The sequence below is a fragment of the Carcharodon carcharias genome, chromosome 1 (assembly GCF_017639515.1).
Source record: "Carcharodon carcharias isolate sCarCar2 chromosome 1, sCarCar2.pri, whole genome shotgun sequence".
NCBI lineage: Eukaryota > Metazoa > Chordata > Chondrichthyes > Lamniformes > Lamnidae > Carcharodon > Carcharodon carcharias.
Window position 1 is genome coordinate 333,955 of NC_054467.1, and position 19,061 is coordinate 353,015.

Sequence of the window (19,061 nt, forward strand, 5' to 3'; positions counted from 1 at the left end):
CCCGGGAGCGATGGAGCCGGTGGGAGCGGGAAGCTCTGAGCCCAGCTCTGGCCTGAGGTACCGGAGTTACCGGCGCCGGTGGTTCATTTTGTTCGTCAGTAGCACCCTCAGCTGCTCCAATGCTATGGTATGTGAGAGGAGAGGGAAAGTGGGTGGGGGGAAGGGAGTGGGGGGGGTGGGGGGAAGGGGGTGGGGGGGAGGGGGGAAGGGAGTGGAGGGGGTGGGGGGGAGGGGGGAAGGGAGTGGAGGGGGTGGGGGGGAGGGGGGAAGGGAGTGGGGGGGGTGGGGGGAAGGGGGTGGGGGGGAGGGGGGAAGGGAGTGGAGGGGGTGGGGGGAAGGGGGTGGGGGAAGGGGGTGGGGGGAAGGGGGGGAGGGGGGAAGGGAGTGGAGGGGGGAAGGGAGGGGAGGGGGAAGGGAGTGGAGGGGGAGGGGGGAAGGGAGGGGAGGGGCGTGGGGGGAGGGGAGGGGGGAAGGGAGGGGAGGGGGGAAGGGAGGGGAGGGGGGAGGGGGGAAGGGAGGGGAGGGGCGTGGGGGGAGGGGGGAGGGGAGGGGGAAGGGAGTGGAGGGGGAGGGGGAAGGGAGTGGAGGGGGAGGGGGGAAGGGAGGGGAGGGGCGTGGGGGGAGGGGGGAGGGGAGGGGGGAAGGGAGGGGAGGGGGGAAGGGAGGGGAGGGCGTGGGGGGAGGGGGGAGGGGAGGGGGGAAGGGAGGGGAGGGGGAAGGGAGGGGAGGGGGGAGGGGGGAAGGGAGGGGAGGGACGTGGGGGGAGGGGGGAGGGGAGGGGGGAAGGGAGGGGAGGGGGGAGGGGGGAAGGGAGGGGAGGGGCGTGGGGGGAGGGGGGAGGGGAGGGGGAAGGGAGGGGAGGGGGGAAGGGAGGGGAGGGGGGAGGGGGGAAGGGAGGGGAGGGACGTGGGGGGAGGGGGGAGGGGAGGGGGGAAGGGAGGGGAGGGGGGAGGGGGGAAGGGAGGGGAGGGACGTGGGGGGAGGGGGGAGGGGAGGGGGAAGGGAGGGGAGGGGGAAGGGAGGGGAGGGGGAAGGGAGGGGAGGGGCGTGGGGGGAAGGGAGGGGGGAAGGGAGGGGAGTGGGGGGAAGGGAGGGGTGTGGGGGGAAGGGAGTGGGGAAGGGAGGGGAGGGGCGTGGGGGGAGGGGAGGGGCGTGGGGGGAAGGGAGGGGCGTGGGGGGAAGGGAGGGGAGGGGCGTGGGGGGAAGGGAGGGGAGGGGCGTGGGGGGAAGGGAGGGGAGGGGCGTGGGGGGAGGGGAGGGGCGTGGGGGGAAGGGAGGGGAGGGGCATGGGGGGAGGGGGAAGGGAGTGGAGGGGCGTGGGGGGAAGGGAGTGGAGTGGAGGGAGGTGGGGGAAGGGAAGGTGGGGTGAAGGGAGGGTGGAGGGGGAAAGGGGTGGGGGGGAGGGGATAAGGGTGGGGGAAGGGAAGGGGGAGAGAGGGGTGGGGGAAGGGAGAGAGGGGTGGGGGGAAGGGAGAGAGGGGTGGGGTAGGGGCAGGGGGAAGGCAGAGAGGGGGAGGAGCGGGGGGGGTGGGTGGTAGGGGGAGGGGCGGGGGGGTGGGTGGTAGGGGAAGGGGGAGAGGGGGTAGGGGCGGGGGGAGAGGGGGTAGGGGCGGGGGCAGAGGGGGTGGGGGGCAGGGGAGGGAGGTAGGGGAGGGGAGAGGGTGTAGGGGTGGGGGGAGGGTGTTGGGGTGGGGGGGAGGGGAGAGTGTGTATGTGTGGAGGGGAGAGGGGGTAGGGGTGGGATGAAGGGGCAGGGGTGGGGGGAGGGGAGAGGGGGCAGGGGTGGGGGGAGGGGAGAGGGTGTAGGGGTGGGGGGAAGGGAAGGGGCTAGGGGTGGGGGAGAGGGGGCAGGGGAAAGGAGAGGTGTAGGGGTGGGGGGCAGGGTAGGCAAGAGGAGGGGGGAAGGGGGAGAGGAGAGGAGGGGGTGGGGAGAGGGGGGAGGGGCGGGGAGAGGGGGAAGGTGGGTAGGGGGAAGGGGATTAGAGGAGGGGAGGGGTAGGGAAGAGGGGGAGGGTGTAGGGGAGGGGAGAGGGGGTAGGGAAGGGGGCAGGGGAAGGAGATAGGGGTGGAGGGAGGGGAGAGGGGGCAGGGGGTGGCGGGAAGGGCAGGAGGATGCAGGGGAGGAGGATAGGGGTGGGGGGAAGGGAAGCGGGGAGGGGGGAATGGAAGGGGGAGGGGAGAGGGTGGGGAGGGTGTGGGGGGAAGGGGAGGGAAGAGAGGGCAGAGGTGGGGTGGGGACAGGGGGCAGGGAGGGGGAGGGGAGTGGGGGGAAGGGGAAAGGGTGGGGAGGAGTGAGGGGGTGGAGGGGGGCAAGAGAAGGGGGTGTGTTGAGGGGAGGGTGAGATGGGTGGAATAGGAGGGAGAGTGGACAGGGAGGGGGGAGGGGGTAGGGAGAGTGGGGAAGGGAGGGTAGAAAGGTGTGCTGCTGTTTAAAGCATGGATTTAAGGTGTGAGTTTTAGAGAGGAACAGATTTAAGGTCTCTGGTTTACTGATGTGGTTTGACGGTGTGAGGGTATGATTGTCCCTTTGCAGTGTTTCATTGTAAAGTTGGTTCATGTTTATTCTGAATGAGTAGGTCAACATAACGGTTATTCATACTGCTTATGTCTTTAAGGGGAGCCTTGTCATCCTTGGTTCTTACTGTTGGCCTGAATGTTGAGGGTCCATTGATCTCTTTTGTTTCCTTGGCAAAGGCATATGTTTCATGCATATCAGTGAAGAGTTGAACTTCCTCAGCCTTCTCTAAGCACCATTTGTTCTTCAAACTATAGGTGGTTCTTTGAGGTTAATTTTGTCTGTCTGGTGTGCAGACATTTTTTCTGTGGAATTTGGATCCTGTTGCCAGGTTTAGGGCGCTGTCCGTTTACAATCGAGTTTGCATATTTCTTCATCACTCTTATCGAGATCTTGTTATCTTTTAGTGGTGTGCCTGATGATTTCTTAGTATGTGTAAGAGATGACGGATTTCAATGATTGCCAGTTATCTTGGATGGGACTGGCCATTTCTATAGTTTCCAGTTGATTTGTTCCTGAAATTCCTTGAGCCAGGTGTTTGAAAGGCCAGAGACATCAAACCTTTTGTGGCTGCCGGTTTCTTCTGGGAACTTCCTCAAGCACCAATCTCAAAAAACTGAGTTGGTGATCTCTCCAATGTTTGTCAACTGTAACCATTGGATGTGTCATTGCAATCCCTGGTCCTGACTATCTCAGTCTATCAGGTTTCAGCGCTTTAATCTTGGATGTTGACAGGATGTCTTGCAACAATTTTTCTGGAGGCAAAGGCTGTTAGTGACAAGGTTGTTCAACGCACACGGTAAGATGTGCACAGTTGGTATTGGAATTTCCAGTGGAGTTCAGCCCAAGGGTGTGGTTGTCTCCTGCTCTGGGATTGAAATCATCGAGAAGTATGATCTTTGACTGTAATGGTGCAGCTACCAGGATTGTGTCTCAGTTGGAATAGAAGGTTTTTCACTTGGTCCTTGGAATTTAAGCACGTCATAAACACTGATGGTGGCAGATTGCCTTCGAGCTCAAGGTTCAGTGTCATAAGATGTTCATTGATCTCTGAGGGTTCGTGGAGTCTCTACATGAGTTCGTTTTTGATTGTAAAACTAACTCCAGCTATGCAGTATTTTGTTATTGTGTTCCATGAATTCTGTGTTGTTCTTGTGAGTTCCCTTCCTAGAAGAAAGTATAGCCACCTCCATGTTCATTGATTCCTCCCTTGTCTGCTTTATGGATCTTGCTAGGAGGTACTAATCAATATCTGTGTGTTGGAGCCCATGGGCTACTATTGCCAATGGCAAACATGCACCTGTTGGAGAACCTCCCACAACATAGAATCAAACGTGATAATCCAGTGTTTCAATGAAATGATAATTGCTGTCTACCAGATGGAAAACAACAAAGCTTCAGATCCTGAATACCCCTGAGGAAGTACTAAATCAGAGAGGAGAGATATTGATCTCTGAAGTATGTACCTATTTGTGAAACTCTGGTAGAATGAAGAAATTTCAAGTAACCTGTGAGATGCCATGGTGATCACAATCTTCAAGAAAGAAGACCAGTCAAACTGTAGTAATTGCAGCAGCAGAGCATTGCTCTCAACCGTTGGCAAAGTCCTAGCGAGGTTATTACTTAATTGCCGCTCTTCAATTGCAGAGAACGTTCTTGCACAGTCCCAGTGTGGCTTCCAACTCGCCAGAGGAACAGGCAACATGATCTTCATAGCATGCCAACTTCTGGAAAAGTGCAGAGAGCAGAACATCCCCTTTATGACTTCCTTTGATCTCACAGAGCCTTTGACTCAGTGAACCAAACTGCCCTTTGGAAGGTACTGCAGTGCTATGGATGCTCAGCTCAGTTCACAAACATCATCTATCTCCTACATGACAATATGTAAATAACAGTACTATGCAGTGGCTCCACCACAAATCCCTACCCTTTCAAAACAGACATCAAACAGCATCATTGCACCAACGTTACTTTTGATCTTTCATACAGCATTTGCAATTACTACTGAAAGGCTCCAAGCAGTTGTGGTGACAACTTTTTGCACTAACCTCAGCTGGTTGAAGGCCAAAGCCAAGATGACAACCAGTATACCAATGATGCACAAGTTAGTGCTCACTCTGAAAAACTACAACAGAAGCCTATCAAATATGAAAGCATAGGACTTGCCCTGACCATCAGGAAGACCAAAGCCCTCCATCAACCCAGACCAAATGTATCAAATTCAATTAAGATTCAGGCTGAGGTGTTGGAAAATGCCCTCACTTCCCATTTCTTGGAAGCTATCCATCCCAAAATGCTGACACTGAGTCCAGCATGCTAGTCCTGCCTATGGTAACTTACGTACTCAAGTTTTGAGAATCATCATATCAGATGCAATATTAAACTCAAGTCTATCGGGCAGTGGTTCTCCCTATGCTTCTCTATGGTTCTGAAGCTTGGACGACTTATGCCATATCGAGGCCCCAGGGCAATCATGCAGTCTTAATATCTTGCAAATCAGGTAGGAGAACAAAAGAACAAACATGAGTGTCCTCTAAGACATGCTAATTATAGCTAGCATTATGATCTCATCAACTGGGGTGGACAGAACTGTCAGGAAGATATAATGTTATTGAAATTTATTGTAAAATAGTGGTATCTGCCTATATGTGTGTGTGACTTAATTGGATTGAAGGCCACTGCTCTGATGGCTTTGATGTATTAGGAAATGAGCTAGGTTTGAAATGTTAAGTAGGTAAACGTGGGGGAAGTTTAGAATGTAAGGTGTAGAAGGACATTTGCTTTTTAATTAAACCAGACTAGATTATTTTCAAAGGAGGAGTGAAATGTGTCACCTATCCAGGTGAAGTTCAGAAACAGTGTATTTATTTTTCCCAAAGGATACAGGTAAAACTTAGCACTATGAGAGATTTTTATTACCAGAAAGATAAAGTCCAAAGACATGGTGAAACAATGGGAATTTGCATTCAAAGGAGAAAATATGTATAAGGGAGTGAAGGCTGTGTGTAAGGGTAGGCATTTTAAGATTTAACAAATGTGAAAAGCCTTCAGCATCTATGCCTCAAGCGGCTGTCTTCAAACAACTGAAGTTAAGAAAACTCACTTTGAATTTGACTTGTTCAGGGTATCATGTTTCTTTGGGTCTTTTAAAGTCTTAATGTTTCCTTAACGAAAGTGTAACTGGGAGATTAAGTAGGGGATTTAGAAGTTATCAAAGCAATTTGTAGATCTATGTGTTTAAAATAATTTTGTGTATTAATAAAGGTTTAATTTAATTTTGTAAGAAACCCTGTAAAACTCGGTTTTTTTTACTACTGACTTCAAGACAAGCGTCTTGAAATAAATACAAATTGCAAAACAGTTGTGGCAGTTGTTTCAAGTTTCCCACTGGGATTTGAACAACTCAGCATTTACCATCAGCCATAACAGAAACATGTCGCCAGAATGCCTGATTCAAGATTACCCAAACAGGTGCTCTACTTGGAGTTATGCAGAAAGCCTGTTCACCCAAGGGCCAAAGGAAAGGTTCAAAACAATCTTGAAGCCTCCATGAAGGTCTGCTGTGTCAACATCAACACATGAGAAGCAGATGTCCAATCGCAACCTAGATGGCAATCCATCAAAAATGGTGTCAACCCTTCAAATCAGCAAGAGCAGCCACTGAGAATTGAAAGAGAGGATAGCTGCTCTCCAGCTCTCACCATCTCTACCAGCTAACAGCAGAGGTCCTCACTCTGGGAGAGCCTGCAAGGCTAAGATAAACCATCTATGAACCCACAGCCAACACTATCACCTGACTTCTAGCCAGCCATCCAGAAGGAAGAATCATCAACATGATGAGATACTGATAAGTAGAAATTAATTATTGTTGAAAATATTATTTTGGAATGCCTGTTATGTTGTTTCTATAGGACATCACTTATTTTAATGATTCCCAGCCACGTTACTGTGCAGACAGTGATTTCTTTACCCTGCCCTTTCCAAGTTGTATAAGTGACTGGAGAAATTTTTGGCTCGCTCAGTTCTGTTCTGTATGCTGTAACGGATGTGCCCATTGTTGACTTAAAAGAATTGTGCCCATGTCATGTTATTTTGTTGGGTATGCTGGGGTGTTTTCTGATTGTGCCAAAAATGAATCTGCTGTTCATTTTGTAGAAGAGCGTTTTGCGTTGCATAAAATGCTTTGATAGCAGTTAAAATAAATGTGTTTTAGTAAATTGTGCATTAATATGTTGATATTTCATTGTATCATTGTAGTGTAAACTTCAAAACTGCATTGCAAAAGAATTCTAGTTGACTAAGCTTCACTAAGTGGCCAAAAGACCTTGAGAGAGTATGGAGATTGGATTCCCTTTTGAGAAATTTCAGAACAGTTATGGAAACAAATAGGGATAAAATAAGTCATGTATCTCACTGCAATTACAGCAAATGTTTTGTGTTTAGTTTTTGTAATAGATGGGCACTTGATAAACATTCATAGGAGCTGAATATACTTGCCGGAGTGGTTAAAAAACCTGTACCAGCTGTTTCATCCCATTTAAAAAAAAAAATACCTGTGCAGGTATGAAGGGCAAAAACACTGACTCGGTGAACATGCTTAATCAAAACTGTGCACACTGAGCTATAGAAGGATGGAAATGTTCTTTCACGAGGTGAAGTTTAGAGTAAATTGAACTCAAATTTTAAAATCAGTAATGTATTACTACTGTATCAGCATATTGATTCTTTTTGCAATTACTTGGATCTGTTTTTGTTTAAAGTTTCAGAAAAATAAAATGTAGTCTTCAATTAAAAATGTTTAACTGAGCATTGCACAAGCCATCTTTCCTGGCAAATGTTACTACTTCAATGTTGGGCGGGGTTTCATCATTTACTTTCTCATTCTCAATTCTTGTGAGTTGAGGTCTGTAGTTTCCTTTTGGCATCCTGAATAAACTCTGAGTTGCTATATTTATTTGGAGTAAAAAAAGGCTAAGGAAAACTGGAATCATTGGGGCTTCTGTTGGGAAACATCCAATTATCTCTTGTATCTACCCATTTCATCAGTTGCTTGGGAGTGACAGAGAAAACATGTTTGTGCTAATTTCTGTTCTGATATACTGCGCACAACTACTTGGAAAGTTCAAAAGTAGGTAATTGTGGTAGGATTTCTCTATCCTGTTTTCAATGTTCCCCTTTTTAATGACAGCCATAGTATGGAATTTATTTGTTTTTAAAGACTAAGTTAAACTTGAGTTGAAGCATTTGAATGGGCGTGTGGCTGAGCGTCAGACTGTGGAATGGAGATTTTCTGATTGCTTCTTAGCTCAGGTATTTTTAAGATGTCCTGATGGTGCTGATTTGGAAGCAAATATCTCATTTAAATGGAAAGTAGTTGAGTTGATCAGCACTGCATCTTTCAATGGAGAAGTAGATAAACATTTGAAGAAGTGGAAGCTGTAGTGTTGGATTGTCCATTAAAAGTGAAGGCACAGGCACCATTGGGGTGATATGACTTAAAAGTCTCACTCTGAAACTGATCAAATCAGGTGCGACACCCAGTCTAATTTTACTCTCCATTGAAATCACAGGAGAGCGAGATTGATAAGGTTGTAAAATCAGCATTCTACCCGATCCCATGATTCCCATGAGGTTAAAATGATCCCGAAGTGCTGAATTGAGGTTACCATTGACCAGAAACTGAGCTGGACTAGCCATATAAATACTGTGGCTACAAGAGCAGGTCAGAGGCTAGGAATTATGTGAATAGTAACCCACCTCCTGACTCCCCAAAGCCTGTTCACCATCTACAAGGCAAAAGTCAGGAGTGTGATGGAATACTCCCACTTGCCTGGATGAGTGCAGCTCCCACAACACTGAAGAAGCTTGACACCATCCAGGACAAAGCGGCCTGCTCGATTGGCACAACATTCACAAACGTTCACTCCATCTACCACAGTGCACAGCAGCAGCAGTGTGTACCATCTGCAAGATGTACTGCAGGAATTCACCAAGGCTCCTTACACAGCACCTTCCAAACCCACGATCACTACTGACTAGAAGGACAAGGGCAGCAGACACATGGGAACACCGTCACCTAGAAGTTCCCCTCCAAGCCACCCACCATCCTGACCTGGAAATATATCGCCGTTCCTTCACTGTCACTGGGTCAAAATCCTGGAACTCCCTCCCTAACAGCACTATGCCTGTACCTGCACTCCATGGACTGCAGCAGATCAAGAAGGTGGCTCACTACCACCTTCTCAAGGGCAGTTAGGGATGGGCAATAGATGCTGGCCTAGCCAGCGAACCCCACATCCCCTGAATGAATTTTTAAAAAAGCCTGCTTTAAAGTATTCCACAGTAATATTAGAAAAAATATGATGATTCCTGGCCATGCACAAAGACTAAATGCTGACTGCACTTTTTTTTTTACTGTGGTCACTTTGTATCACGTCCTTTTGATGTCATGAGTCTTTGCTGGTTATAGGTTTTGGGGTGTTTTCTAAATTTTCAGCCACTTGTTTCAGTTCTGATTTTGTTCCCTTTTTTTAAAGAAAATGTGGAAATGGCAAGTTAAATGATTTGCCCCAGTTTTGTTTCAAACCAAGAATAAGGAGTGAAAAGAAGAAGTTTAAAGCACTTTTAAATATGTGATGGAGGGATACAAGACTGAACAAGTTGAATCAATGAATGCAGTTATTGGTTGATCAGTATTTAATCGGAACCAAAAATCTAGAACATCTATTGAAAACAGTGAAAAATTTAACAATGATACAATGGGGAGGGAGAAAGGAATATGAAGTGGAGGGTTATGTAATGCTAGTAACATTGGCAGCTTGCTAAGGATGAGTCAAGGTTATTTTTTTAAAACTAGTGTCACATCCTTGTGATATTGAAGATGTTCTGGAATTTAATTCTTCTGACAAGTGTTAGAATGTCAGTGCCCAGTTTGCTTGAGCTACTGGGTCCTCTCTGTGGAATTTTGCTCGAATATCTGCCAGCCTTTCCTAGCTCCCTTCTGGATACCCTGGCCTTATTGCTGAGTCTGGATTGTTCGCTGCTGAATTTTAGTGGGTCAGGTTTAAATACGTATAAAAGAGCTGAACTCCCGAGGTGAGGTGAGAGTGACTGCCCTTGACACCAAGGCAGCATTTGACTGAGTGTGGCATCAAGGAGCCTTAGCAAAACTGGAGTCAGTGGGAATTGAGGAAATCTCTTCGCTGGTTGGAGTCATACCTAGCACAAAGGAAGATGGTTGTGGTTGTTGGGGTTCAGTCATCCTATCTCCAGGACATCACTGTAGGAGTCCCTCAGGGTAGTGTCCCCGGCCCAAATATCTTCAGCTGCTTCATCAATGACCTTCCTTCTATCATAAGGTCAGAGGTGGGGATATTTGCTGAGGATTACACAACATTCACTGTTTGCGATAACTCTCACTGAAGCAGTCCATGTCCAGATTCAGCAAGAGCTGGACAATATCCAGGCTTAGGCTGACAAGTGGCAAGTAACATTTATGTCACACAACTACCAGGCAGCTCAACGCCCTAAGGGGAGTTAGGGATAGGCAATAAATGCTGGCCTAGCCAGCGAAGCCCACAATACATAAATGAATTTTAAAAAAGGCTGGATTGCCATATTGAAGAATTAAATAAATGTCAGCTTTGACATTCAGGAAGGTTCTTGGCTGCCTTGGTGCTTTTTGGTCCACAGAGATTGAACTCATGTCTTCGTGGCAATGTCATCAAATTGCCACGTCTAGTTATGAGTAAGAGGTGACTTGATTGAAATCTTTACAATCCTAAGGTGTCTTGACAGGGTGGATGTGGAGATGATGTCTCTTCTGCGAGAACCTAGAACTAGAGGTCACTGTTTAAAAAATAACGGGTCGCTCATTTAAGACAGAACACAGGCAGCAGAATTTCGGAAACCTTTAAATTTATGGAGGATGGATGATGTGAGGCTGGCAAGGAGCATGTTGGAATAGTCAAGCCCAGGTGCTGATCAGTGGCAGATTTGCAATGTTAATGTAGGTTCAGGAAAGGTACTGATGAACCTGCCAGAGGGGTTTGAGCTGTGCTGTTCTTCCTTGTGTTTAATTGGAATATTATTAAAAAAAAACTTGAACTATAATTTTATATTCTTTTAAAAAGTAGTCATGAAAGTATAATAGTTTTCATAATATTTTTCTGGCTTATTGTAAAGTAGGTTTATTGGGGTTGTGTTTTTGTGTCTGTGTGAGATTTAATTACATTTTGTAGCCAAGTGTACTGCAAGTTGAACTTATCAAAAGTATGGTGTAGAAGTGGCTTTAAAATGCTAATAAGTAAACATGGTTGGGGTCTTCAGGTGTAAAGGGAATTTGCATTTTTAGATAGATGAAGGGGATTTGAATTTCAAACAGGTTAATGAGAATAGTAGCAACATGGAAAGATTTATATTATAAGAAAGGTAATGTTACAAAGACATATGGAAACAGTGGAATTTACATATTAAAATGGGTGAAACGTATATAAAGGAGAGTGAGGCTGTGTGCCAGGGAAGGCATTGTAAGATCTAACAAAATGGTGTGAAGCCTCTGGATTTTGTATGAGTATGAAGCCATTTTGAATTCCATTGTCCAGGGTATTGTGTTAATTTGCTGGATCTGTTTAAAATCTAAAATATCTATTTTTGGACCGTTGCCTTAAAGGGGGTGTAACTGGGAGTCAGGTTAATTAGGGATTTTAGGAGCTATTAAAGTAATTGGCAGTTCTATGTATTTGCTTGAAATCTTTTAATATTTTAGTTTTTAAAATCAGTAGTCTTGGTGGACTTATTACTTGTGAATTCAGGGCACACAAATGCCTTCAATGTCTCTGCAGCCACTTCCTTTAAAACCCTTGGATGCAGCCCATCAAGTCCTGGCAACTTGTCTGCCTTTAGTCCCATTAGTTTCTCAAATACTTTGTCCCTTGTGATAGAGACTATTACAAGATCTTTCCTCCCATTAGCTCCTTGCTTATCTGATATCTTTGGGATGTTTATAGTGTCCTCCACCGTGAAGACCGATACAAAATATTGGTTTAAATTATCTACCATTTCCCTGTTCCCTTTATCAATTCTCCAATCGCATTCTCCAAGGGTCCCACGCTCACTTTAGCCACTCTCTTTTTATATACCTGCGGAAGCTCTGGTTGTTTGTTTTATTTCTTGCCAATTTACTTCCGTAATCAATTTTCTCCTTTATTAGCTTTTTAGTCATCCACTGCTGGTTCCTTTAAAAAAAAAAAAATTCCCAATCCTCTGGCCTACCACTAGTCATTGTCATTTTGCATGCTTTAGTTTTTGATTGGATACCCTCCTTAATCATCTTTGTTAACCACGGGTGATTCATCCTTCTCATCAAGCCCTTCTTTTGGACCAGGATAAATTTTTGCTGAGTGTTATGAAATATCTGCTTAAATGTCTGCCACTGCTCATCCACTGACCTTCTCCTTAGTCTATTTTCCCAGCCGCTTTAGACAACTCTTTCTTCATACCTCTGTAATTGCCCTTATTTAAGTCGAGGACACTGGTTTGAGATCCGAGTCGCTTGCCCTCAAACAGAATTTCAAATTCTACCACGTTGTGATCGCTACCCCCTGGAGAATCCTTAACTACGAGATCTCTTATTAATCCTACCTCATTACACATTATTAGTTCTAAAATAACCTGTTCCCAGGTAGGTTCTGCAACATATAGCTCTAAGAAACAATCCCTGATGCACTCTACAAATTTGTCTTCATTGTTACTCGTCAATCTGATTTGTCCAGTCAATATGCAGATTAAAATCACCAAGACAATTGTAGCGCCCTTCTTACACTCCTTGATTATTTCCTGATTTATATTTTGTAGTACAGTGAGGCAACTCTTTGGGGCCTATAGCCAACTCCCACCTGTGATTTCTTCCCCTTGCTGTTCCTTACTTCCTCCCAAACTGATTCCACGTCAAGATCTATGGCACAATATCACTACTCCCTACCACACTGATACCTTCCGTTATTAACAAAGCTACCTCAATTCATTCACATGATGTGGAGGTCACTGACAAGGCCGGTTTTTAATACCCATCCCTAATTACCCCCAAGCAGATGGTTGCGAGCCATTTTTTCAATAGCTGCAGACCATCCAATGGAAGTCGTCCCATATGCTGTTAGGGAGGGAGTTCCAGAATTTTTGACCCAGCAGTGAAGAAGGAATGGTGAGACATTTCCAAATCAGGATGGTGTGTGACTCAAGGGAACTTCGAGATGGTGGTGTTCCCATATACCTATTGCCCTTCTAGGAGGTAGGGGTCATGAGTTTGGAAGGTACTGTCAAAGGAGCCTTGGTGAGTTGCTGCAGTGCATCTTGTAGATGGGGCAAACTGCTGTCACTGTGTGCTGGTGGTAGAGAAAATTAATGTTTAATTAAGATCGTGGATTGGGGTACTGAAATAGCAAGTTCCTTTGTCCCAGATAGTCGAGTTTCTTGTGTTGTTGCAGCTGCATTTATCCAGGCAAGTGGAGAGTACTATCTCCTCCATCCCCACCCCCTTTCCGATCCTCCCCCCGCCTTTTTCCAATAATTTCTTTTCCCACCTATTTCCATTATTTTTAAATGTATTTCCATCCATTGTTTTATCTCTACCTTTTAGCCTATTTTGATTCCTTCACCCCACCCCCACTAGGGCTATCTGTACCTTGCTTGTCCTGCTTTCTACCCTAAATTAGCACATTCCTTAGATAATATCACCACCTTCAACACCTTTGTCCTTTTGTCTATGACATATTTTGGCTATCTCCACCTATCACTGGCCCTCTATCCAGCTCTAACCCCTCCCCCCTTAAACCAGCTTATATTTCGCCTCTTTTCTATTTTTACTTAGTTCTGTTGAAGAGTCGTACAGACTCGAAACGTTAACCATGTTCTTCTCCGCAGATGCTGCCAGACCTGCTGAGTTTTTCCAGGTATTTTTATTTTTGTTTTGGAGAGTATTCTGTCGCACTCCTGACTTGTGCCATGACTGTGTAAAGGCTTCGGGGAGTTGGGAGGTGACTGACTTGACATAGCCTAACGTACTGCTGCCCCAAAAATAAATGCCATTTTGGTAGTGTTTTTATTTTTCTAACTTGTCAAATAAATTATATATGTGGAGCAATGGGTGATTTTAGACAATCCCTGCATTAATAAACTGACAAAATCCAAAAGTGTCAGTGATTTTACAATTTCTGGGGATTATTCCTCCAGTTCCTGGTAGCTTTCTGTGCAGTTACTAAAACATTTGGCCTGCAGCCTCCATACCTATGCTACCAAAGCAGTTATTATAAAATGTTCAGTTTAAATTTCAATTTAAAAGTTCAATCCTTGAAAGTAAAGTGAAAATAGTGTTTGAAACTAGGAAAAATGAGTATGGAAAGGATTCGGTTTGGATTGCTCCTAATGACTTGGCACATATCCAGAGGGCCAAATAGCCTCCATCTGTGCCGTATAATTCTGTGGTTCAGTATCCAAAAAAAAAAAAGCACTGTCGATGCTGGAAATCTGAAACAAAAACAGAGTATATTGGTTAAAATTTCTGTGTTCACAGAGGAAAATAACAAAAAACCTCCCAGAAATAATGGAGAATGAAGGGACTAGTCTAAACAAGGAACTGCAAGATATTAATGCAAACTTTAAAAAAGTACCAGAGAAATTAATGGGACTGAAAGTAGATAAACCCCCTGGACCTGATGATCTACATCCCAGAGTGTTGAAAGAGGTGGCTGTAGGGACAGTAGATGCATTAGTGATCATATTTCAAAATTCTATAGACTCTGGAATAGTTCCTGCAGATTGGAAGGTGGCAAATGTAACCCCGCTGTTTAAGAAAGGACGGAGGGAGAAAACTGGGGACTCCAGACCTGTTAGTCTGACATCAGTAGTAGGGAAAATACTGGAATCTATTATAAAGGATGTGATACAGGACACTTAGAAAAAACTGGTAGGATTGGCAGAGTCAACATGGATTTATGAAAGGGAAATCATGTTTAACAAACCTGTTGGAGTTTTTTGAGGATATAACTAGCAGAATAGATAAGGGGAAACTGGTGGATGTGGTATATTTAGATTTTAAGAAAGCTTTTGATAAGGTCCCACAAAAGAGGTTAGCAAACAAAATTAGAGCACATAGGATTGGGGGCAATATACTGGCATGGATTGAGAACTGGTTAAAGGACAGGATGAGTGATATTCATGTTAGCAGGCTGTGACTAATGGGCTACTGCAAGGATCAGTGCTTGGGCCCCATGTATTCACAGTTTATATCAGTGATTTGGATGTGGGGATTAAATGTAATATTTCTAAGTTTGCAAATGACATGAGACTCGGTGGACAAGTGAGTTGTGAGGAGGATGCAAAGACATTTCAAGGGAATTTGGAGAGGCTGAGTGAGTGGGCAAAAAATTTGGCAGATGGAATACAATGTGGAGAAATGTGAGATTATCCACTTTAGGAAAAACAGAAATACAGAGTATTTCATAAATAGTGAGAACCTGGGAAGTGCTGAACTTCGAAGGGAATTGGGTGTCTTTGTTTGAGTCACTGAAAGCTAACATGCAGGTACAGCAAGCATTTAAGGCAAATGATACATTAACCTTTATTACAAGAGGATTTGAGTATATAAGTAAAGATGCCTTGTTGCAATTATATAAGGCCTTGGTGAGAATGCACCTGGAGTATTGTGTGCAGTTTTGGTCTCCTTACCTAAGGAAAGATAGGGGGAGCGCAGCGAAGGTTCACTAAACTGATCCCTGGGATGGAGGGATTTGCCTATGAGGAACGATTATTAAATAGACTGGGCCTTTATTCTCTGGAGTTTAGAAGAATGAGAGGTGGTCTCAGTTAAACATACAAACTTCTTACAGGGCTCAACAGGATAGATGCAGGAAGGATGTTTCCCCAGGTTGGGGGTTCGAGACCAAGGGAGGACAGTCTCAGAATAAGGGGTAGACCGTTTAAGACTGGGATGAGGAGGAATCTCTCCAGAGGGTGGTGAATCTTTGGAGTTCTCTGTCCCAGAGGGCTGCGGGTGCTCAGCCATTGAGCAAGTTCAAGACAGAGATCAATAGGTTTTTACATATTAAAAACATCAAGGGATATGGGAAATTGCAGGATAATGGGGTTGAAGTAGGTGGTCAGCCATGATCTCATTGAATGGTGGAGTGGGCTCAAAGGGCTGAATGGCTCCTCCCATTTTTTATGTTCTTAAAACTCAAATGAGTTGGGCAGCATCAGTGAAAAAAACAAAAAGTTCATGGCTCATGTATAGCCCTGACAGCTTCTCCATTTTGCATTTTTGTTTCAATCCTTAGCATCTGGTGCAGTTTTATACATTTGTGGAGATATCTTTAGATATCGGCTGTCTTTCTAAATTATTGCCTGAGGATTATAAATTCCAAATGATTTTTGTTCATGGAAGTTCCCCCAAACCTTGAAAATTACAGGTTTTAATCATTTTGTTAACTTTCAAACTTGAGGGTCCTTGCTTTTCTGTATATGTTGAACATTAGTACAAGTTAATGCTAGTGGTCTATCACCCCTGTTGTCCACACTGAAACTTTGCATAGAAATTTAGCAATTTTTCTATTTCTGTCGATTTTCCAACGACAAGACATCCTGCAAGGTCACAAAGCACTTGAGTTTTACAATGCTTGTAATGGTCTTTAGCTATTGTAATCACAGGCAGTAATTTATAACTACAGGAAACTTCAATCAGTCTGGAGCCAATATGATGCTTTTTGCTGTTTGCTGATTCATAGGTAATTTCTAATCTGGCTAATCAGCAATTGTATTTTAATGCAGTGTAGTTCTCTGACAATATGTTGTAATGCTATAATGTTCACTCTGCACTTTTTCATGAGGTGAAGTTTATGTAACTATTTCTGTTCATTTCAGTGCTGGTTGACTTTTGCGCCAGTTGCGGATCAGACTGCCCAGTATTTCCATATTTCCATGGATCAAGTCAACTGGTTATCAATGATCTACCTCGTTGTTGGTGTTCCCTTTGGCTTTGGAACAACATGGATACTTGACATGCTTGGACTTAAAACTTCAGTAAGCTTAGTTTTATATAATCTCCAGGTTTCTTGATGCATTTTTGACATAGTCAAGAATGCAACAACTTTGGTAACTGTTCTCTTCATTTAAATAGGTGACAAATACCCTAATTAATTATGGCCTACATGACCTCCCCAGGGTTTATCATGCTAAATCTTTTGGGGTTGTTTTGTTTACAATTTACATACATTGAGATATATATGGTGATAAAACTTGTTGCTTTTCTGAGACTGCAACTAACTGGAGGAGGAGGCTCCACAAATATCCCCATCCTCAATGATGTGGGAGCCCAGCACATCAGTGGATGAGACAAAGCTGAAGCTCTTGCAATCATCTTCAGCCAGAAGTGCCGAGTGGATGATCCATCCCAGCCTCCTCCAGAGGTCCCCAGCATCACAGATGACAGTCTTTAAGTTCAATTCACTCCATGTGATATCAATAAACAGCTGAAGCACTGGATCCTGCAAAGACTATGGGGCCTAACAACATTCTGGCAATAGTGCTGAAGATTGTGCTCTAGAACTAGCTGTGCCCCTAACCAAGCTGTTCCAATACAGCTACAACACTGGCATATAACTGGCGATATGGAAAATTGCCCAGGTATGTCCTGTGTACACAAAGCAGGGCAAATTCAACCCAGCCAATTGGTGCTCCATCAGTCTACTGTCAGACATCAGCAAAGCGATGGAAGGGATCGTCGACAGCGTGAACAAGTGGCACTTACTCAGCAATGACTCTGTTCAGGTTCCACCAGGGCCACTCAGCTCCTGACCTCATTACAGCCTTGGTCCAAATGTGGACAAAAAAGCTGAACTGAATAAGTGAGTTTATAGTGATTGCCCTTGACATCATGGCAACATTTGACCGCGCCTGGCATCAAGGAGACCGAGCAAAACTGGAGTCAATGGGGATCGGGGGGAATAACTCCGCAATGTTTAGTGTCATACCTGGCACAAAAGAAGATGGTTGTGGTTGTTGGAGGTCAATCACCTCAGTCCCAGGACGTTACTGCAAGAGTTCCTCGGGAAAGTGTCCTCAGCCCAACTACCTTGAGCTGCTTCATCAATGACCATCCCTCCGTTATAAGGTCATATTTAGGGACGTTCGCTGATGATTGCACAATGTTCACCATTCATAAGAATTTGCGATTCATCAGGTACCGAAGCAGTCTGTGTCCATAAGCAGCAAGACCTGGACAATATTCAAGCTTGGGCTGATGTGTGGCATGAATGTTACTTGTCACTTAAGTATCAGGCAATGAACATCTCCAACAAGAGAGGATCTAATCATCGGCCCTTGACATTCAATGGCATCACTGAATCCCTGCTCTCAACATCCTGGGGTTTACCATTGACCAGAAACTGAACTGGACTAGCCATATAAATACTATGGCTACAAAAGCAGGTCAGAGGCTGGGAATTCTGCAGTGAATAACTCACCTCCTGACTCCCCAAAGCCTGTCCACCATCTACAAGGCACAAGTCAGGAGTGTGATGGAATACTCCCCACTTGCCTGGAGGAGTGCAGCTGCAACAACACTCAAGCTCCACACCATCCAGGACAAAGTTGCTGCTTGATTGGCACGCCATTCACCACCTTAAATATTTACTCACTCCACCACCAACAGTGGTAGCAGTGTGTTCCATTTAGAAGAGGCACTGCAGCAACTTGCCAATGCTCCTTTGACAGAACCTTAAAAACTCGCAATCCCTACCACCTAGAAGGACAAGAGCAGCAAGTGCATGGGAACACCACCACCTGTAAGTTCCCCTGCAAGTCACGCACCCTGACTGGGAAATATATCACCATTCCTTCACTGTTGCTGGGTCCAAATCCTGGAACTCCCTCCCTAACAGCACTGTGGGAGTACCTACACCACATGGACTGCAGCGGCTCAAGAAGGCAGCTCACCAACACCTTGTGGGCAACTAGGGATGAGCAATAAATGCTGGCCCAGCCAGTGATACCCATACCTCGTGAAAGAATAAAAAAACAGGTTGCACCTTTAAATTTCAGTGCTTTTGAGCTCTGAATAAAACACTTTTCATCTCACAGCCTCCACTAAAACACTCGGGCCTGAATTTCACATTTCACACCCACCCTGAGGAACAAGAAAGAGGATTTTTTAAAATCCTGAAATTTGAAGTAGTAAAGCAACCAAGAATATGAGAGAATTAATGCCAGTGATATGGTGCATTTGAGGTTGGTTACTGGATCCATCCATCTCTCTGAATTAGGTCACAGGATCTTCTGAATCTGCATGAACAGTCTGACCCTTAAAGCTGGCATGTGTGATGATGCAGCATTCTCTTGCTGATGCACTGAAAAGCCAATCTAGATATACGCTGCATCCCTGGAGTGGGACTGGAATTCAGTCTGCTGACTTGAATGGTGCAACCAATGGAACAAATTGAAGAATTTTCCCTCCGTCGGGGGAGGAAGTGCAGGAGCGGGCGCGTGCGGGTGCGCT

At 45.2% G+C, this 19,061-nt stretch overlaps 1 protein-coding gene across 2 annotated transcripts in view; it reads left to right on the forward strand.

Moving 5' to 3' along the window:
* slc49a3 (solute carrier family 49 member 3) overlaps positions 1–19,061 on the forward strand; it is a 53,342-nt gene continuing 34,281 nt past the window's right edge. For both annotated transcript variants that reach the window (XM_041197677.1, XM_041197687.1), the window contains exons 1-2: positions 1–127; positions 16,430–16,588. In XM_041197677.1, the coding sequence (XP_041053611.1) occupies positions 11–127; positions 16,430–16,588 (276 nt within the window). In that variant the 5' untranslated portion in view covers positions 1–10. The remainder of the gene's footprint in view (positions 128–16,429; positions 16,589–19,061) is intronic.